The following is a 22332-nucleotide window of genomic DNA, read 5'->3' as shown; positions in this document are numbered from 1 at the left end:
AACAACTTCTGGGGATCAAAGACTACTTGGCAGTTTGCTTCAACTCAGAAACCCACTTGGTTGAAGCTAAGCTTAAAGGACAGGCAAAGGGAGAGGTGCTCATACCCATTGGGCCTGATCTAGTTGCCTAAAGTATTCTTAGTTGTAAATTCCCTATTAAAAGTAATTAAATGTTTGGGGTTTTTTGCTTTGTATTTTTGTTGGGGTTTTTTTTTGGGGGGGGGGTGGGTTGGTGGGTTTTTTTTGGGCTTTGTTATTTTTTTTTTAGCTCAGTAGCCTATTGTCTTCTTTGGAGAGGCGTCTATAGGGAAGACATATAGAAAAGCACATCTCAGTACTTTGGCTGACTCTGGGTCATGTCACAGAAAATTTAGCAGAGAGCTTTTTTTTTTCTTTTTTTTTGCTAAAATTGGCTTGTTTAATTTGACTTGCTGACTCATTTTTCCAGCTGGTCTGTCATGCTACTCAATTCCAGATGAGGCAATAGGAAAAAGAATACTCTTTTGAATATCCCACCCTCTTGCCAAACCAAGTAACAATTAAAATCTCCAATTTTCATTGCAGTTCTTTATCTCTGTTAATTATCCAAGGAACAGTAAATCAGATATATTGTCTCCTGCTTGTTGTCAATAATTTAAATTCTAAATTCTTTATAGATTTGTTGCAGATTTAACACACTGCTGTTTTTCCCTAAATTACACAGCATTTCGCAACTTGAATCCAATTCAGTGTTTCATTTTTACATTTGAGATCAAATGCTAGACAGTCCAGTCTAATTGACTCATATGTTTTCTGCACACACAAGAGAACCCGCATGACTTGGTAGCTTTTAATCCAAAAGAAACATCATGTCTCTCAAGTATCTAATTAGTGACTATCAGTGGGGTTTTTCCATAGTTTTTCAGAAGAATCTATTCTGAATCAAGTGTTTAGTGGACAATGAACTGGGAGCAATGTGAATTCAAAAAGAACAGGAATATAGGAGGCAGGGACCTGGTGAGCTGAGAGGTGCCAATATAAAATAACACGGTGATAATCAGATAAGAAAAAAATAGATGTTAATTAAGTAGAAGAAGAAAGATCTATTAGAAGAATTATAGCTGTCATTTTAAAAAAGATGTCAAGAATAAAAGGGGGATGGCAACTATGGTACGGTATTAATAAATGAGATGTAAACGTGCCAGGTAAAGTCATTTTTGCACTGTCAATGCTGATATTTTCAGGGTATTAGATGGTATTTTTCATCTGCCTTTGTCTATATGAACTATAGGGAAAAAAATTACCATCATGCAGGCATAGACACTGCTATACTTGTCTGTGTAACCAGAAATGTAACTGGCATGACTAATTAGTAGGGAATGACCCTCTATGGAGTAGTCTTAAACTATAAAACAAGCACTTAAATCAGTTACTTTAATTCTCCTTTTAACTGCAGAAACAAAAGCGTTGTATGGATAAAGCAAATCAAAACATATTGTTAATTAAAAATGGCATCCAGCACAAAGCTTTATTTGCCCTTCTTGCATACAGGGGTCAACACTAATAAAGTTTCACCATTTGCTACCTGCTGATGGATGATGTGAAGCCATTCCTACAGCTCTTGGTTAATACTTGAGCTCTGATTATATCACACCAATTTTTTTTGCCTATTTTGGAAGTGAAGATTTTGGTACTAATTGCACATGCTAAATAATGTGATTAAATTTTTTATAAAGAGTCATTAACAAACTTAGCAATGATCAGTTGCTTACAAGGAGTCTCTGCAAATTTAGAGTGTATTATTAAAAAAAAAATTACCTTATTACTTGCTCACAGCCTTTATGCAAATTAATTGTAGGATATTTTAATTTGAAGCATCCAATCCATAGAAAGGAATTTTCATTCTGATTTCATTTTGTGGTCTATGATTTGTACATTGAAGTGGTAAAGTTAAAGATTCATAAGAGATGAATCTTTATGAATTCATAAAGAAAAAGATGAAAGAGATGCCTAAAAAGGAAAAGGTGTCTGACCTTTGAACACAGGGACATGAATATAGTGAGCAGTTCATTAAAACTGTTGGGAAAACAATTTTCCCAGCTTTTAACAGAAAAACTCAAATTTAGAGCAAAATATTCAGCTAGAAGCTAAAAAATAGTATTTCTAATTTTTCTGTCTGTCTGGTAAATTTTTTTAATATTTTTAAAGCAATACCAGGTTTTGGTTTTAAATTTTTCTCATTCAAATCAGAAAATTTGCATGGAAAATCATTTCCACAGAAAAGTCTGATTTCAGTCCAAAATTTGAAGACATTTTGGCAATTTTTTCTGAAACCATAACTCCTTACAGTTTCTGAGATAGATTAGAGTAGCATTGTAAAAATAATGGAATTATGCTGAAAAACCCCACAACTTAAATGAATATCAAGAGCTTAAGGGGAAAAATCAGAAGCTTAAGCATTGCGTGGTAGTTGAAGTCTGTTGAACTAATTTAGTGGGTTTATATAAAGACTGAGTCTGAGCAAAATGATAAATTGTTTTGTGTAGTATCTGAAAATTTCATATTTTAAATCCTAAAAAGTCCTGTTTTGCATTGCTTTGAATTCTACTGCCACACATATATTCTTTTTAAGCCATTGGTAAGCATCTAATATTGACATGTTTTTTCAACTAATTTAACAAAACCTGAACAATTATAATTAGCACCCTAGAATAAAGAACCTAAAAAATAAAACACTTCATGAACAATCACCAATGTAAGACTTTTAAAGTATGAAGGCTGTGTAAAAGAGCATTCTTCTTGATTCTACATCATGGAAGAAATAATAGGAGTACACAAAATACCATAATGTTTTATGTTTTACATCTCTCGTATCTATTGTGGTACAAAAACTGGAGAATTCATAGTGTTCTTTTTCTATTCAAATTTATGAAAAATCCGGGTATCATTGACTTGAGGTCACAACTAATAAATGATAAATAGTTGTTATATGCATTGGTTTTTCACTTGCACAGGTACGTGTGTTCACATTTTCTGTTGGCCAACATAATTATGACAAAGGACCCATACAGTGGATGGCCTGTGAAAATAAAGGTACTGTGTCTGTCTTTTAAACTGATCTTCACTAGAGCTTTGGATAGGTGATACCTTTGTTCTCGAAAAATGGCAGATTTTTCAGCTTGGTTTTTAAGTTTATTATATTTGTTACCAAAATTTTCAAAAGTTAATTTATTACATAATATATACATGAAAAAATCACATGTAAACGAGAAGCTGGTATATTTATTTCTTTATTACTTTATTTAAAACTTCATATTGTATGAAAACAACCACAGTAGTTTTTATAATAATAAGCCATTATGGTTCAGTTTTGAGAATATTTGTTGTAATAGCCATCTATGTAAAGTTGGAACTGATGACAGATAAGAAATTAGTCAAAGCTGGTTTAAATTAAGTGGTCTGAACAAAGGGAGTTTTGTTTGGTTAGTTGGCTGGTTACATTTCTTTCTGTTTTTCTCCAAAACTTACAAGGCATAAGATACTTAGAATTTTTTCCCTTTTTCAATGAAAATATCAAAAAATTATTCTTGCTGTAATTTCTTAGTTTTTGAGAGCTTCTTGTATTTTCTATTTTCATTCTGTTTTCTTTATGTAGGACAAAAAGAAAAGTAAAAAGTAAAAAAGGTGAAAGTAAGGAAATAAAATGTTTACTACATGAAATTTTTACATGAAAAACATACTCAGAAGCATTTTAGGAGTGTGAGAAATATGAGTCTCAAATATCTTATAGTATAACTCTACAAGAAGGCATAAGATATAGAGATATAGAAGAAAATAGAAAAGAAATAATAGAGAAAAGTAGAAAATATATAATTTATCAAACATTTGCTTATGTTTTAAATAGAGCAATTTGCAGGGCTGACTGAAAATGTAAAACTATTTTACAAATCGGTGAGAAGCAAGAGGTGAGAGGTGAGCTGGATTACAAAGGGTCTCGAAAATCAGGACTGCCAGGGAAGGAGATAAAGATATGCTCAGGCAGAAGGGTAACATAGAGCAAAGATAAGAGAAAAACATAGATACAGGAAAAAAAAAAAAAAAAGAAAAAACAACCAAAAAATCCAAGCTAGAAGAATCCATAGCCTGGTGAATCGCATACGTATGTGCCATAACCTCATGAAACCCTCAGCATGCTGACAAGTCATGCAGAAAATACTACAACTCCATGAAGAGCAGATTTTATTGTCAGATAATAACAGAAAATTGACATTTGTGTTTTAAACGGAGTTTTTTTTAACTAACGTCTTTGTATCTCAAAATACTGTGCGCATGTGACCTCTGTTGTTTTTTAACAAATGAGGATTAGCTGGTTTAAAGCATAACCACCTATGTCATCTCATTATTGAAGCAAAATTATCATAATCTTCTATTCAAAATTCCTGTGATTATTTGTTTGCACATCCAAGGAAGCAGTTTTATTTCATTTTTCCTAAATTAAAAGATTTTGCATACAGCAAAGAAAATGACTAATATCAATACTTTTACCTCTCTAATTCTCTGCCTCTTCCTTCCAATCAGACTTAAAAATTTCTTGGACTGAAGATGGATCTCAGTGCCCGGCTTTAGTCTTATTTTAAATATTTTTGGTTCAAACAAATGAGCATTAAAATCAGTGCTAAATAAAGACATTTCTGATGTACATTCTCTGTGTAGGAGAAATATCCATTAGCTTTTTTTCATTCCACAGAATGCCTTATATTTTTATACTATAAATTCACTCTTGTGGCAGACCGTAGCTATTTTTACATTCCTATATGCATTCAGTCTATAATTATGTTGCTGTCACAGCATATTAAAATAAACATTAAATATACTTGCACATCATAGTAACTGGGATTTCATGAGTACAAACTCAGTATATGATACAACCCTAAACAAAACAGCCAAAAGAAAGAAATTAGAACTGTCATTACTTAAGAGTCACTACCTTGGTCTGAATTACATGGTGATCTATCATATGGCCATGCATTGTGGTGGCATCTACTAAAATGTATTTCATTCATAAACAATAATTCTAATAGACTTTAGACTAGAAATTATAAGCTAAATGAAATTCCTCAAGATTAAGAGGCCAGGAATCTGTTATACTAAAATGACAATATTTCTGTTCTAAATTTTAGGTTATTATTATGAAATCCCATCTATTGGAGCCATAAGGATAAACACCCAGGTAAGTGAGTTGGCCAAACCCAGATGCAGTTTTAACACACAGAAAGTGGAGTAATATATGTTCTTGGATAGGTTTGCTCTTCGCTTCTGCTAAAATCAATTAAATTTTAAGATACACTACATTAAGAAAATATTAAAAAAAATTAAGACTTTCTTCTACATTTAAGGGATTATTCTCTTAAAATGTTCTACTTTTTATTTTAAGTGGTTTCAGAGAACCAGTTTGAAATGTTATCTTGTCACCCTGGCCCAGAGCAGCTTTTGTGCTGGTCACAGCACTGGTCACATTCACCTCCTCCAAAGCAGGCTGACCATGGGCACACCATGGAGTGTCTGAAGTGCTGTGTGTCCTTCAGGCCTCTGCACAAGGACTGTGCTTCTGGCTCAGCTTTCCTCCAGGCTTTACATGGTCCCTCAAACTTTGATGCTGAGACATGACAGCAATTTCATGATAACGTTCTATAAAACCATTATTTTTTATGATGTGCTTAGGCATTCATAGATCACATTCTGCCATGCTTTCTGCATGATCCAAAGGGTTTTATCACTGCTGTGGATGTATGTGAGGGGATAGCCCTGCTAGAGCATCTGAACTCATCTGGCTGCTACACTATGATCCTGCTTTATAGGAGAGGTGTCTGGATGGATCCAACCCTTTCAGAAGAGACTGCACTTCTTTCCTTCAAAAAGGATGTAGGAACATGTTAGCAGACTTGCATGTAGATAAATAAAGGCCGAGGACTCTGGGGTTTTATGATGAGTTCCAAAGTGAAGATGGACAGTGTAGAACAACAATTATTCTTTTCAGTTGTCTGAAAGTCCAGATACTCACATGTCCAGAACAGCAGAGAAATATCATAGCAGTTCTTTGTCCTTCCAAGGCCAGGCATGACATTTTTTGGCAGAAAATAAGAATCCTTTTTTGGCTTGAATAAGAACCCTTTGATTCTGTTAAACTCTTCCAGACAGTGTCTGGCAAGACATATCTCTAATAAGATCAGACAAGTAAAAAAAGTTGATGACTGAAAAAAGTTTGATGGCATCCACTCCCAAATAAGTGAGAAACCTGACATCTCATAAGAACACCAGCTTTAGCCATACTCACAAACTGAAGAAAGACAGGAAAAAGAGGTTTTATAATTCTGATTTTTGTTATTCCAATAGAAGTTACACAAATTGTTGCTGTAGGAGCTTAACATACCCAGATGTTACACCACTCACCCTCCATTGTCCACTCCTTCTTCTGGGTTGACGGTTCTGTAATCTGCTTGCAATTTCTTTATGTCACTAGCAATTAAATAAAAATAGTTGTAATTTTCAGTTTGTGGAAAAAGAGTGGTGGTTAAGAGTGTGTAAGGTCTGTGTGACTGGGCATGAAATACAGGAATTACCTTTTCAGTAAACACTGCAAACTGAAGACTGAGTTATTTTGTGGTACAATTTTTAAGAAGTAAATAAATGCTCCTCCTGTAGTAATGGTGACTTTTGATTTCCTTTTTTCCCTGATATTTTAATTTTTATTATTTAATTATTGTTTATTTTAATATTGCTTGTGCTCTTTGATCTCATAATTGCATTCTGATGAGTTCATTACACTTTTTAACAGGAATATCTGGATGTTTTGGGAAGACCAATGGTTTTAGCTGGAGAGCAAGCCAAACAAGTCCAATGGACAAATGTCTATCTGGATGCTCTGGTATGATCTGTATTTATCTCTACTAAAGTAAGAATTTTAGAAAATCAGTAACTATGTGAGTCTGCTTTCCCAAGAATTCAATTTCTTACAGTTCCAAGCATGATATTCTTGTGTTTCTAACATCTATACACATCAATACAGCAGCCTCTAGGAAGAGATCTATTTGTAATGTGCTAGTCTTACTTGCACCTAGTATCCTTCTATGTGACCTGAAATTTAGCAGAGAAAACCAGTTTATTCTCTGCAGACTTTGAAGTACAGGCCACTGCTGTTCTCAGCTTAAGGAAAAAAAAAAAAAAGAAGCAAATAGCTTTCCATTGTTGTACCTAAGGCAGTAAAGGTCATTTGTTACATTTCTGGTGAGGAATTAGAATTCTTAGTTTTTCCTCTTTTTTTTTTTTTTCCCTTCCAAAGAACATTCCAGGCAGAATTAAATCTATCAGTATTACTAAGTATTTGCACAAATTTTGAACTTGGGTTATTGTAATTGTTTGCTTGCTCAAGGTAATGTTTTTTTTACCCTTTCATTGGACAGCGTAAATAATGGGGGTACAAACAAAAAGAGACATGAAAAGCTTTCTTACTGCTGAGTTTATCACTTTGGTCTTGTAAACCAAACATACTCAGGAAACTACAGGAGGAAAAGTATTGTTAGAGGAAATCTAATCTCTTGCTCTGAATAACCTGCTTCTGAGGAACAGAGCAAAAATTACGGCAAAATGGTGATTTGGACTCACGTATTTATCCAAGCTCACGTAGCCGTCTAAGGTCATGTCAAAATGCACATCTTCACATCAGTCAGCATTCCTGTAATTTTTTTTTTTTATCAACATATAATTTTTACTGTCAATATAACTAAGCGTGACCCAGAGGAACTGGTTTTTCAATGAAATTTCAATGTCCCGAAGTTCCTTAACCATGTTTTGTTTGTTATTTTTGAGGTACTTACTGGAAACATAAAGGATGTGATGACAGAAGTCCTTATGCTCTGTACATATCCTGTTGTAAAGCCAAAGACAAATTTGTAGCTAGGAATAGAGATCTGTTTAGTCAAGTAAAATAAGTGACACCTGCAGGCATCTCTTGTGTTATTTTATATACTCAGTGGGTTCATTCAGTCTTTCCTTCAAGGTTTTCTGCCTTCATGTGTTACATATGTGTGTTTGTGAGGATGTAATTATATATACATATATTTGCGTATGTACATACACACACACACACATAGATATAATTATATGTAAATAAAGTAGGAAAACAAGGTTAAGTACTGAGGTAAAGCCTCAAATTTGTGGACTTTCTCATCACAGTTGAGACCATAAAGGCATAGGTGTATCTAACCCCCTCTGAAGCCTTTTCCTGATCCTTGATTGTACAAGGGAGTGTGTCTAAGTTGTCACAGTGGTTTGTTATCCTAAATTCCCTAAAAGAACGCCCTCATGTAAGGCTTACAGTTGTCCTGCTTGTAGCTTAAAGGACTCATTCCTATCATTTGGTTTTTACTGTCCAGTGGCTGTTTTTTGGCTAAGACTAAAATAATTCAAAGTATATTACATGAGGTCACATTAGTGCATAAATTCAGGTTATAAAATTCTGAAGAGGAACTTTCATTTCAGTCTGGCTTTCAAGACTGTCTTAAATAATTTGATGTATTTGTAGCAATTCCCACCTCTTTTCTAGCCTTGTCCCTTCACACTCTATTTATGTGTTGCTCTGGCTTCATTTTCAAGATAATCCAAGAATTTTCAGATACTTTTAGGTTTACCAGTTAGGCAAAATTTATTCATAATTGTTATCCTTTCTAACTTTTCCTTTTTTTTTATTTTTAATAGTGGGGAGATTGTGTTATCCCCCATACTACATCCCCCTCCTGTTTCATTATGTATCTTTTCAATGTTTCTTCTAAATAATGTCTTCTCTACTGATTCATCCCTATTTCTCTTACTTTCCTACAAAATCCACTTCACTTGGCTTGTAACTTTACTAACTCTGACCTAATCACCTTTCATTTGCTACACAAATGTGAGTTCATGAAGGATTGTTTAAAATTCAAAAAGGTGCTACTAGGCTGGGAAAAGAGAGAACAGATTACACCAGAGTGCATTCATATGGTGTTCTAGCTTTTTTTTTTTTTCCCAAATGAAACAAAGGGAGAAAAGGGATATGACTCCTCAATAAACTAGATAGAAGGAGAGTAAGCATAAATGAAGGGGAAAAGTTTGAAATTAAACCCTAACAATCACATAAAAAAGGTAGAAATCTCCCTATGGACTGTTTGGAATAGAAAACAAAACTTTCCTGGCTATCTGAACATATGGTGCTCTGGATCCTATTTTCAGTATGATTTGTGAAGGTTACTAAAGGAAAACCAGATTTCTTGTATCTTCCCAAATAAATACAAATTCCTTGCCTCAGTTGCCTCAGTACCAGAGGAGACTTTGATTTTACCAAGCCCATGATAGACATTATTTCACACCACTCAAAAGTAGTGATGATAGAAAAAGTAGGGGAATTATGTGTTGTATTTTTCTGTTGTTTTTTCCTGTATGTGTTATATACCTGCTGTGGTCTAACCCCAGCCATCAACCAAACCCCCACAGGTGGGGCTGGGGAGACAATCAAAGGGGAAATTTGTGGGTTGAGACAAAACAGTTTAATAGGAAAACAAATCCTGTGCCCACAAACAAAGCAAAACAGAGAATTAATTCACTGCTTCCCATGGGAAGGCAGGAATTCAGCCATCTCCAGGAGAGGAGGGCCCCATCACACTGAAGGTGACTTGGGAACACAAACACCATCACTCCAAATTTAAATTTACTATTTCTCAGCTTAATTTTCCTTTCCTTTCCTTTCCTTTCCTTTCCTTTCCTTTCCTTTCCTTTCCTTTCCTTTCCTTTCCTTTCCTTTCCTTTCCTTTCCTTTCCTTTCCTTTCCTTTCCTTTCCTTTCCTTTCCTTTCCTTTCCTTTCCTTTCCTTTCCTTTCCTTTCCTTTCCTTTCCTTTCCTTTCCTTTCCTTTCCTTTCCTTTCCTTTCCTTTCCATTCCATTCCATTCCATTCCATTCCATTATCCATAGTTTTATGTATAGTGAATACTGTAGCTGCAAATATGTTTTCATAACATTTAGGTTTTTTGAAACTTCTATACCCTAAGTTGTTGACAATCATCTATTTTTTTAAAATAATATACTAATACCACTAAAATGTGGAAAAAAATATAAATTTCAACTTTCTATTCATCAAGTCAGTGAAGTATTATTATTTTCTTTTTTTACAACATTGAAAGTAATTATTTTTTACAAAAACTGAAAGCAATTGTTTAGCTACACACATTCTTCCATTGTTCTAATATATTATGGCTTAACATTTGCTTTTTAACTAAAGTCTTTTTCTCCTTTATTGGTTATTTTTTAGGAGCTGGGCCTTGTGATTACAGGAACTCTGCCTGTCTTCAATCTAACAAGGGAACAAAATGGGAAAATCGTAAGCTTTTCATTCAAAGAAAAAAAAAGTAGCAGTTATATAAATTTAATGTTAAATGCCTTGAAGTATGTGTATTTCCATAGAGTATTTTGCAGTGTAATTGTCTTGTACATCAGAAACAAAGGGATCATATCCACTTACCTGATCACCTCCTGGGAGCAAGAACATGCACTTGATTCTGTTTCCCTTTCTGAGTTTCAGGGTGTGACATTCCACTGTCTGTCCCTGTGCCTTGGTGGCAGTGGGAATGCATTAAGTGCTCAATAGATGGGAAGTAGATGATGATATTATTTAGACTTTTCTAAGAAATAATGTCTAGATAAATTTCTAGCAAATCTCTGAGGCTATGACATTTCAGGGTAAAAGGCAGTGATGTAGAAAATATAAATTAGTACATAATTAGTAATGATAATGGAAAAGAGCACTTTTTTTAGGTTAAATTCTAAGTATTGAATGAATAAAATTGCCCATCCCTATTACTGTCTGACATGGAAACTGTGTCCTCCTAACAAAACAAAAACCAGACCTGGAATATTCTTGAACAACGTGTAGTAAAATATTATATTTTTGGTTTACTCCATTCAGGTCAAAACATACAGAAATTTAGACAAAATATTATTTGATTCAGTTTCTCAGCTATTACATAGAATGAATCAATGAGGACTTGATCACTGTCATTTCATTAGTTTACTTTCAGAATAGTTTTCTTGACTTCCTTTCGAAAAAAAAAGTTGCTTAATCTTATCTACAACACAATGCCTGGAATTGTCTGAGTCTTGTTCAAAGTGACAGACTACTGATTATCAAAGGATGTCATTCTGAGAAATAAAACAGACGTGATCTAGTACACAGGAGCAAGAAGAGAACTCCAATCTGCTCAATTTGTATCTCTACCTGAATATATTTTTATAGGCTGCAAGATTCCTCCTTCAGCAAATTTTACCAATTTATTTAATATAGAGAAGGGATTCAGGTCACACTATGTAAATGACTGCCCTGCTTTTCGGTAGTAGAAAAATAAATTATTTGCAAGATAACTGTACTGCCTGAGTCCCTAATTTCAAATGCTGATGATTCTTTTACTCACTGGGTTTTTTTATTATGTTGGAATATTATTCATTCATCTTTATAGTATAACCCAAAGAGTTAATTGTTCTGAGGTCTCACATACCAGCTGCCCAACCTAAGCATGAAAAGTAGCTCAGTGCTGGTGCCGCTAGTTTAGTATCTGCATAACTGGCAATATTATTGCATCACTTTTGCTTTCAGCTGTTTTGTTCTTACATATATTATTTATTCATCTGGGAAAGTATCCATCTTCAGAAATAATTTTCATACTCTATACTAAATTCTAAATGTATTAAATATTATTTTGGATCACTTTGACATCATTTAAAACATTCAAAATAGACACATACCTAAATAGGCAACTTCTCAAATGTATCTGTCAAAAAAAACATGAAGGCAAAAATACAATTTTACTGACTGTTCCAGTTATTCTGCATTGTAAATATGTCTAATACATGCTAACATTTTGGAATTTTACCAGAATCAGCTGATTCTTGGAGTAATGGGGGTCGATGTCTCTTTGGAGGATATAAAGAAACTGACGCCCCGATTTACGGTAAGCTGCTTGCACTGGGGGTTTCCCATCATGTATGTTTAATGTGTGAATTCTGTGCATGCTCTTTCACAAGTCATACTGCAATGACTGGATTTGAGTCAAAATACCAGCAGGCTTCTTTTCATATATTCTTTTCTATTGTTGTTCATTTTCTGGTGGTTTTCTCTCCAGCCATACATGTGTTTCGGTGTGATTTGTCCATCAGGGTGCACTGTGTAAAAGTCAGCTTTTACATTGGGGGATGTATTACAAGTAATTATCTTCCTGTATCTTAAGGCACTGCTCTTTAGTTAAATGTTTGGTTCTTAATGTAGGGTACACAATCAGTTCAGCTGATAATATTTGTTGTTTGTCTAGGACAGTTCTTTATAGAAAATTTCTTTAATATAGGTGTCTGTCTGTACCCTACTCGATATGACTGATTTATTTATGTAGACATCTAGTTGTGGAATTTCTATGAAAATAACTGGTGCTGGGGAAAACAAAAGCTGTGGAGGAAAAGGAGCATCACAAGTTTGACTGAAGGCAGATGCAAAGTCCTACATTTAGAATGGAGTAATCCCACACCACAGCTCAGGCTGCCTCAAAGGGCAGGAATGGAATTGGGACGAATTGGTGGAGGATCACAGCACATACGTTAGCAGTGTGCTCTGGCAGTAAAACCAGCTGTGCAGTAAACATCTGCATCAGTACACTGTCCAAATTTGATCTCCTCAGTGTAATAAATACTCTGAGGCCTAGTGCAGAGCCACTGAGTTGGCTGAGGGTCTGCAGTACGTGGTAGCAGGAAGAAGCTGAGATGCATTTGGGCTGATGAAGGAGCCTAAGGATTAGCTAATGGGAATTCTGGAGAAAATGGACCCTAACATTGCCTCAAAAAGAGGCTACCAACATAGGTGTGGCAATGGAAATTCCAGCTGAAATCAAGGAAGAAGGAGAACAGGCTGCCCAGAGAGGTTGTGGAATTGCCACTGGAGGTATTCAAAGAACTGAAACCTAGTCCAACTTCGAAGTTGGACTTCATTTTTTAACTTGGACTTAATTTTTTGCTTTCAGTGAGAGGTTGTACCAGCTGACCTTCAGAGGTTTCATCAACCTAAATCATTCTCCAAGTTCATGATCCTAAAAGAAAAAATTAAGAAATTATCTTGTCTGTGTTAATAATCTTATACTTTATGATGCCTGAGGCATGTGTTTTCCACAATGTGAGCATTTCTTGAAAACCATTAATTACCCTTTCTTCATTACTTAAAACCATATAATGCTAAACTTCATTTCTTTCTTCCAGCTTTGTCCAAATGGATACTATTTTGCAATTGATCCTAATGGGTATGTGCTACTGCATCCAAATCTCCAACCAAAGGTATGAAACACTTTCTAATTTACTTCTCTATATTAAGGGGATATTTTCAGAAAAAATCAGAAGGTACGAGACAGCAATAGTGAAAATTCTGAGTTTTGTGGGTGTTAGGAAAATCTGTGGTGCATATACGGCTTCATCCAAATCCACCACCTTTGGCTTGTATTGAATTTGTTTATTAATAAAATAAAAAATATGTATATTTGAATGCATATTTATACATGTGAAGTGTTTTAATATACCTATTAATATTAAAACAATTAGTAGTAGCTCTAATATCATTGTGAAAAGAGTATAATCATTGTGAAGAATCTTGAAGCAAACTGAGTTTTTGTGCAGTTATTTTTTGTGATGCTTTCTCATTTAAAAGATTGAAATTTTCATGCTTGCAAAACCAAAGAAATCAGAGGAAAACACAATGTATTTTACTTGAATTCTTGTATTTATTTATTTAGTTGGTTTTTTGTTTACCAGAGCTGAAACCTGATCTCAGAGTTGGGATGGATTTAGACGAGCGCCCCTTCCCAGAACACTAGATTTTTAGTAGAATAACTTGAGGAAGGTCTTTCATGTTTAAACATGATACTTTTTTCTAAATATGATTAGGACACAACTTAAATCAAATTTCAGGAAAATAGAAACCAAATATTTCAGTTTGGCCCTTTGTCCATTAACTGTAGTCCTTACCTCGTGGAGAATCCTACGTAGTCTGTATCTTCTTAAATAACTTGCCTCCCTGACATTGATGAGAAATTTCAACATGAATGCATGATTTTTTTTTCCCTGAAATCAGAACTTTGATCTTGGTTTTAATGAAAGGTTTCTCCATGTGAAACAATCTTCTGTTTAGTGGACTTCTTGAAAATTCTCATATTTTAATTGCTTCTTTTCAGTGAACTTTGTCTCTTGAATTCTTAAGGTTATATTATATAAATGACAAAGTTAAAATAACTTTTTTAATTGTCAAAGACAGAAGAAGAAATTAAGCATTCATCTACATATTTTACTGATTAATTCTTATTCTGGGAGAAGTCAGCTTTGTGAATATTTGAATTAATTTCCTGGTGAAGTAATTAATACATTTGAAATCTTTTGCCAAGTGTGTAACACAAGAAAGAAAAAAGTGCTTCTGAAGAAGAGAAAGAATAACTTGACTGTAACTTTTAATGAGATATCCCTTTTGATTTATTCTAAAAGACACTTCAAAAATATAAAGGAAAACCATGGAAAAGAAGGGTTTTATATAGTCTTCATAACTGAGCAGGACTTCCATTTCTGGATATCTGCATCTGATTTTCATGTCTTAAAAAATGAAAGTTTTGATTTTTTTTTTGGTGAATTCTTCAGAGGCAAAAAGTCTGCATCATTACTGACCCAATCTTTTCTTAATTAGAGGTTATTAGTAATTAGGTGATGGCGATTGGCCTATTTATCTTTCCCTTGTATGCAAATTAAACTCTTTTCATTCATAAGAGTAATGTAAAAAGAAGCAATGCAATAGTCTTATTTTAGACCTGATCTTGTGAGAAACTGATGGGTATGGATTCTGTTCATCTCAGATGCGCTATTATCCTGCTCTGTTGCCTCACAACATTGAAGAATAAAAACCTCTTTTTAAAACTCAGCTCATCCCAACTAAATCTAGGCAAACTGAGGTGGATTATTAGGATACTAAATGTCATGGTTTCTTTGTGTAGTTTTCCTCTTAAAAGGATATGGAGGTCCAGAGATGCTTTCCCTTAATGCTCAAAACTTTGATTTAGAGTATGTTTAAAACAGGATGATGTATAATTAATAATTGTTATGTTGTAGAACAATGTCTAGATGTAACATTAAGTGTTTGAATTGTTATTGTTATTGTTGTTATTAACAGTTACACAGACTAGATTTTTCCACTCCCAGTTTGTGTGGGGTGGTGCATGCTATTCAGACTGATACAAGAACTACAGTTTAAAACTAAGGTACTCGACAAAGACAGATGTATTTAGAATTCATGGACTTTCTTTAACATGTCATATTAATTTCAGTTGAACTTCCCAGTAGCTGTTAACTTATTAACAAACATCATTTTAACCCTCTTTGCCAGCAATTTTTCAATAGTTGTAAAATAAAACATAACTACGTCTTTCCCTTTGAAGAGGTGAGGGTTTCTTACACTTCCATCCTTCTTTCTTCTGAATGTCTTCTGCTTTCCTTCTGAAAATCTATTTCCTCAAATCACAACTGGTTCAACACAACTAATATTTTGAGAAATTGTCTTGAAGTTTGTAAAGTTGTTTGCACAACTGAGAAAAGTCAACAAACAACAAATTCAAAAGCACATTAAAATAATTTAAACCTTTCCCAGCTTGTTCTTATTTGCTGAAATATATGAAAATTATGCCAAAGCATAACAAGAAATTTTTAATATGCATCTCAATATAGTTGTAAACAACTTAAACCATTTTTATGTTTGTGTAATTAGCAACTTTTTTTATACTACTTAATTTTATGTTTTATTGTCAATTTTCTTTGTGTGTGCCTGCATATATGAATATATTTTTCCCACTGTTATGGGAGAGAACAGGTGAATGCACCACCAAACAAACATAGTCACTGAAGTGAGTCCATTAAGCATGTATTAAGAAGCTTAATGTTAATTACATTTTGAAAACAGTAAATAATTCTATTTCTCAATCTATTCTAAAAATAATATTATCTTATTCATTCTAAAAATGAATAAGATAATAAAGATAATTTTCTTTATTATCTTATTAATTTTTATTATGGTTCTGATCAAAACCCATTTAATGGCATTCCTAAAACTCCATATACCTTCAGTGAGGTCCAATATTCTTTTTTACTTTTTAGGGTTATTTAAGAAATTTAAGAGAAGCTGGGTTTTAGGATCAAATATAAAAGTAAATAAATAGTGATATTCTCATTCTATATGTTATTGTGTCAGAATATGAGAAGGGAGAGCTCTCTGTTAATTTTGTTCACATTAACATCTGTCTGATTTTTGTTTCCCTATCCTAAAGCTGTGTTTAATTCTGGAAGAGAGCTCAGAACTCATGATCAGGGTGAGGGGTGGTCTCTGCTTGCAGTAGTAAACATGCACTGGACAGCACAGATGTTGAGAAAACACTTCCATTCTATAAGTAGGCTATTAACTAATAGTGCAAAAATATAAATTACTGCTTTTTTGTTACTTCAGCAAATTGGTGTGGGCATACCAAAAGTTAAATTGAGAAAAAGGAGACCCCATGTACAGGTAACTTTGGATGGAGGTGATTAGTGCATTAGAATGCATAGACCTGGAAATATAATTAGAAAGCTTCTGCCCTGCTTACTAGGAAAAATCTAACTAGAGAACTGTTTATTGTGACAAACAGCTTCCAAAGCATGAAGCTTGCATCCTTTCCTGTTTAAATAATAGAAAACATGCTATTGGCTGTAGTGAAGGGCATTCCATTAAATTATGATGCTTTACTAATAGGTGCTAATTAGAGTCGTGCTGTAAAAATTCTTCTTCAGATGTTGAAATTAATTTGAAGACTGGAAATAAAAAGAGACTACTTGTGCTGGCTTTGCTTGCATAAACCAAAGTCAAGAGAAGATCAGAAGACAATTCTTGTGACTTTATTGCCAAGTTTTATTGCAAAGTGTATGCTGCATAAAATTACAGAATATGAGTTGTTCAGGTTTTTGGTTTTTGTTTTTTTTTTTTTTTTCCTGGGGAAGTCAGAGTAGGGAATATATTCTATCTGCTATTTATGTGAGATTTTCTCAGTTTAGCAGACCCAACTGCACAGAATTAACTGCCATTATCCTGAACAGTGTAACTAGTCATGTTTATGTAATGCAATTCCTGAGCAAAAAACACTTAATGAAAACGTAAAAATCACTAAAGGAATATATTAACTATGTAACTAGAAAAATAATAAACTTAAACACAGTATAAGTTTGATTTGCTACACATATGGGAATCTGTAATGCAAAACTTGTGGCCTGCATAGCAACACCAGTAAAGCATGGTGTAAAATCCTGATCCAGGTCAGTGATTTCACCAAGCACTGGGTGGCTGTGTTTATAACACGTGTAGAGGGCCACCTCACGGCTGGGGTTTTTGTTTGTGCACTGGAGAAATCAGTACTGAATCATAAAAAAATCTTGGTTTTCTTAGCACACCTGGCTCCTGAGCTTGCCCTGGTGTGGTCTGGCTGCTGCTGGGTTTGCCTGGAAGTGCTTGCTGCCCAGGGAGGTGCAGCGCTGGAAAAGCTCTGGGCTCCCATCCACTCCAGATGCTCCTGAGGTTATCTCTGTGGCCCAGGATTTTGCTGACTTTTTCCCATCACTTCTTTTAAAAGCCCATTAGCCTTTCTCTTCATTAGTACTGCAGGTATGAGTAAGAACTTGGCTCCTGCAACACAGCAAATAAGGTTATCCATAGAATTTGTGAGAACTGACCTCCCAAAACACACAACAACATTTTAGTTAACTTTTTTTTTTTGTGTTGCTGCACCAGTTCTTTCTTTGTTTGTTTCCTTCATGAGTTGTCATTGAAATTATAGATCCTTGCCTTTATTTGTCCTGCTGAAAATGGATTGCAATCCTTTTGTTTGCATGCTTCATTGCTAGTGATTTATTTCTGTTCTGTTTTGTTAAGTTGTGCTGCTGAATGTGGTGGTGGTGGTGTGCTTATTCCAGTCATGTTACAGGCATGACTGGATAAAGAGAAGAACAAACTGAATTGTAAGTTTGTTTCTTCGTGGCTTGGAATAAACCCCAGTAAATGGCAACCTTGGAAATAAAAATTATGGAGCCCAAATACTGGTAAAAATATTATTAGGGGAAAGAAACATAAAGAGGAATTAGTCTTCCCTTTTAAAATAGCACTGTGGGAATGTTCTGTTCTAGCTCTTAGTGGTTGTCTTTGTGCCTTAGGCACATCTAAGAAAGCATTTATACATGATTAGGTTTTTTGCCTATTAAAAGTGATTAATAAGTATCATATAAGAAATGTGAAGTGATTAATACAAATCTTAAAAAGAAGAACAGTTAATGCATACCTGAATTTTCACAGAATTAAAGTTTGCTATTTTGTCTTTGGGACTCCTTGAGTATGACCAGCCCGGGTTATCATTTGAAATAAGTATTGACCTTGATTTGATGTGATGGCTTTTTTTTTTCTTTTTTTTTTTTTTACCATTTATTTTCTTCTCTGTTCCTTTGTGTGTTGGAATGGAATGTGAACTTCATAAATGCCTCCTCTGCCATGCCAATGCCTTCATGCATGCTGTTTGGGTTTGACCATGCTATTCATTATCCATTGCATGTAAGATATATAAATTTTTATTTATTTTTACATTTTAGCCCTTTGTTACTTATTTGAGAGTGTGGATTTATTGGGAGGGAAAAGCAACTGCATAGCAATAATTGAATAATTTTGAATTAGTAGCATACTAATTAGAGCATACATCGGTGCCATTATATTGAAGTGCCAGTTTTATCAATCATATATAAATAGATATGCAAAAATTTTCTTGAAGTTTTCAGTAAATATTTTAAAGAAATACCCAGGATCTTTGTCTGCAATCTTTTCAGTACATATTCTCTTCCTTAGAATAAATGTATAGTTTTTTCTCTTAGCAGACTCTAAGTCTTGTTTAGAACAAGAATGATTCTGTATAGGCAGAGACATGTACATTTTGTCCTCAAGAAAAGGAAGAAATAATATTTTGTCTTCTGGATCTATTCTATATTACAATCTTGAAAGTAAGGGCTATTGTTAAGCTCTTAGTACTCCAGACTGTTACATGAAGGCATCTTTAACCATTTGTTCAGGATATTACTTTCTTCCAGAACGTGCATGTTTTGTGATGAAACATGCTTGCATTCCTTGATAGAACAGTCACATGTATGTTTGTCATTTAGCTTTGCCAGAGAATGCTGATATGAGGAATATAATTGTAATTTTGAAGGAAGGGACTTCAGTCTACCTTTAGTCTATATGTCAGTATAGGAGAATTGCTTAAATCCCTTATTTTTTTTTTCATTTTCTAATCTGAACTGTCAGATTTAAATGGTTAAGCTATATATCCCCATACTCCTTGTTCTAAAGAAATGCACTTGCTTTTAGGGGGTGCATTAAATAACTACTGGGTGATAGGGATAGATGATTTTTACACCACACACAATATAAAGTCAATGGGGTTTAGGCAAAATTGCCAGAAAAAAAGTTGGATTCCAACAACTAATATGGAAGATGGCGCTGGCCAAGTAATTGCAGACTGCCGCTGAGAAAAGGATCAGAGGCTGGAGGGTGGTAAATTTAATTCAGCAGAGCTACAGTGGTCTTCCAGAAGTCCTGTGGGGCCAGGGTTTTTGCAGATGTAGGTCACCAAAGTTCTCTGTGCTCCACAGATGAGGGTTGCACATCACAATTAGGTCTGGAAGCTTTGGTTTCAGTATTTCTGTGCTACAGGTTTCCATGTTCTAAACTGAAATAACAGTACTGAAGTCAAAAGAAATGCTCTTGAAATTCCAAGGTGTTCAGGGAAGTCCTGCAACGCTGACAATAAAAGTGGGGCTTACTTTTTATAAACCCCAAATAATTGGCTGTAATTGCTGCCTTTTTGAATCTTGAACTGTAGTCTATTCCCACCTCACATCAGCAAGTCTGTGTTGTCTGGTCTTGGTAAAATTGCAGAGTAAAGTTGCCCAGCTTACTGGTTGGGTGGAAAACCCTCCCAGATTTCTCTCTCCTTTCTTGGAGGCAGGACATCGTGAGAGATTCATATCCTCTGCTTCCTCTGCTTCCTCTCAAAGCAGTACAGTCTGTGACATACAGGAGAAGGGGGAGCAGCACCTCAGCATGAGCCCCATACATGACAGGCTGTGGACAGGCACTGGCAATTAGTATTAATTTGATTTTCACTTATCCAATTAACCTCTCTATTCAAAAAGATAAAATAAATGAGAAAGGGCCACTAGTAATGCTACAAGAGATTAAAATAGATGGGTAAGTAAACCCAGTAAAGTAGGCTAATTTGAAATGAAGGGATTAGAGTGGTTTGTAATATTAAAGTACTCTGTCTTTATTGTTTGATCACTTAATATCTTCTGCTTCAGAATCCTAAATCCCAGGAACCTGTTACACTGGATTTTCTAGATGCTGAATTGGAAAATGATATTAAAGTTGAGGTGAGATTACCTGGTTTCTTAGTGCCTGTTGCTGCTCATATTTCACCATGTCATAACTTAAAGGCAATGCATGTTCTAGATTTTGAATGAGTATCTATTTCAATATAAATCTGAATTTTAAATTTGGTAAGCTGATGACTTTATATAGAGATGAAGTTATATTTAGACAAACTAAACCCCAGCATTATTTATAGACAAGGGCAATGTATTATATTCCTCTCATTTTGAAAACCACAATGATTGCTACTTAAATTCTTCTTCGTAAAGTACCAATTCCTGGGAAGGAAGCTAGAAAAATTTTTCAAAATATAACACTTTTTAATAGAATATTTACCTGAAATATTTTAAAACTATTTCCCTATTAATGCAAGATTGTTTCTGCAGCAAGAAAGAGAACTGAGAAACAAAGTCAAGTGTAGACAGCAAATTAATTCCTCTGTATATTTTTCAGTTACTGGTTTTGTAATATATTCAGAAATTATAAATTTTTAAGATAATTAGTTATTTTTCTGAAATCAAATGAAAGGCTTTTAAACATTTTACATTTTTAACGTATTTTTGACTGAAATTGTTCTTTTATACTGACAGTAATCAGCCTGCCTTGGTATCTGTTTAATTCTGCCTTAAATTTCTTCGAAATGGCTGCTTCAGAGGGAAGTTACTCTTGAACTGGTACAAAAGTGTTTTTGTGAATCAGTGCTACTACCTGAATCACACAGATGTGCTGGCAGGCACAAGAAATGCTGGGCAAAACTTCTTTTCATGCACACTGAATTCATTCTCTCTGTCAGTGCCCAACATTGAGGAGTTTTATGGCATGGTCTGGCAATTGAAAGTGTATCAGAATTGTTGCTTCTTAACTCTATTGATTGAGTAAATAGTTAGATAAAACAACTTCTAATTGGAAAAATCTGAAAATTGTAAACAAAACTTATTTTTTAAGAGTTGTGACTTCTATTTACATTCACATTTTTTGTGTTTTTAAGAAATATTTTGATCGCTTGAATGATTATTCATGTTACATGCAACACCTACACTTTTTCTCTTTATTTAACTTTTTCCTTTTCTTCTTTGCCAATAGATTCGGAAAAAAATGATAGATGGAGAAAGTGGAGAAAAAACATTTGAAACACTGGTCAAGTCCCAAGATGAGGTAAGATAGGAACCCAAAGAGTTACATTTACAGGAACAAACCAAACCAGAAAAATAATGTGAAATGGTAAAATGCTGTGATATTCATTTTGTACAATTTTTTTCCCTCCAGATTTGCTAGTTTTACTGGCTTATAGTTAAAAAAAACAAAAGTACTTAGGAAAAAAAAGAATTGTTTTGTTTCTTGGTTTCTTTGGTGCATCATTAATCAGGCAGTTGTTGATGAGGTCTTACACTCTGTTCAACAGGAAATGTGCCCAGCCTACTTCTGTGCATGAATTCCAAAACAAAGTGCTTAATTTGCTTGCAGAGACGTGTGAGGATGGGTTTGGTAGTTTATATTGTGGTTGAATGGGAAGAAAGTTGTGAAAAAAAAATTAAGTAATATTTTTATGCCATAAATGAAGACTCTTCGGGATAAGCAAATTCATCTTACAGTTATATCATGTACTTTCTGAACAGCTTGTTGAGTTCTTTATTTTCTTGTCCAAAATACTTATTCCTGAAAAGCATTGCTACTGTTTTCTCTAATAAGCAGATGCTTCCTAGCAATAGGAAATACTTAGATTTGATATGGGTCATTGCATGGGTGCTCTACTTCATGGGGACCTCAGTGAGAAGAAATCATT

The 22332-nt window shown here is 34.2% G+C and overlaps 1 protein-coding gene across 7 annotated transcripts in view; it reads left to right on the top strand.

The window, feature by feature from the left end:
- The window catches only part of CACNA2D1 (calcium voltage-gated channel auxiliary subunit alpha2delta 1), a 368348-nt gene that overhangs the window by 308825 nt on the left and 37191 nt on the right, over positions 1 to 22332 (top strand). For 4 of the 7 annotated variants that reach the window (XM_030960744.1, XM_030960742.1, XM_030960741.1 and 1 more), the window contains exons 13-20: positions 2994 to 3072; positions 5160 to 5209; positions 6815 to 6904; positions 10314 to 10382; positions 11932 to 12006; positions 13295 to 13369; positions 20480 to 20551; positions 21633 to 21704. In XM_030960744.1, coding sequence (XP_030816604.1) covers positions 2994 to 3072; positions 5160 to 5209; positions 6815 to 6904; positions 10314 to 10382; positions 11932 to 12006; positions 13295 to 13369; positions 20480 to 20551; positions 21633 to 21704 — 582 coding nt within the window. Of the gene's footprint in view, positions 1 to 2993; positions 3073 to 5159; positions 5210 to 6814; positions 6905 to 10313; positions 10383 to 11931; positions 12007 to 13294; positions 13370 to 16562; positions 16620 to 20479; positions 20552 to 21632; positions 21705 to 22332 lie in introns of all 7 variants that reach the window. The other 3 variants (XM_030960745.1, XM_030960746.1, XM_030960743.1) reach the window with 3 other exon arrangements.

Source organism: Camarhynchus parvulus, chromosome 1A (genome assembly GCF_901933205.1).
Source record: "Camarhynchus parvulus chromosome 1A, STF_HiC, whole genome shotgun sequence".
Taxonomy (NCBI): domain Eukaryota; kingdom Metazoa; phylum Chordata; class Aves; order Passeriformes; family Thraupidae; genus Camarhynchus; species Camarhynchus parvulus.
This window is presented reverse-complemented; position numbering and strand designations above follow the sequence as displayed.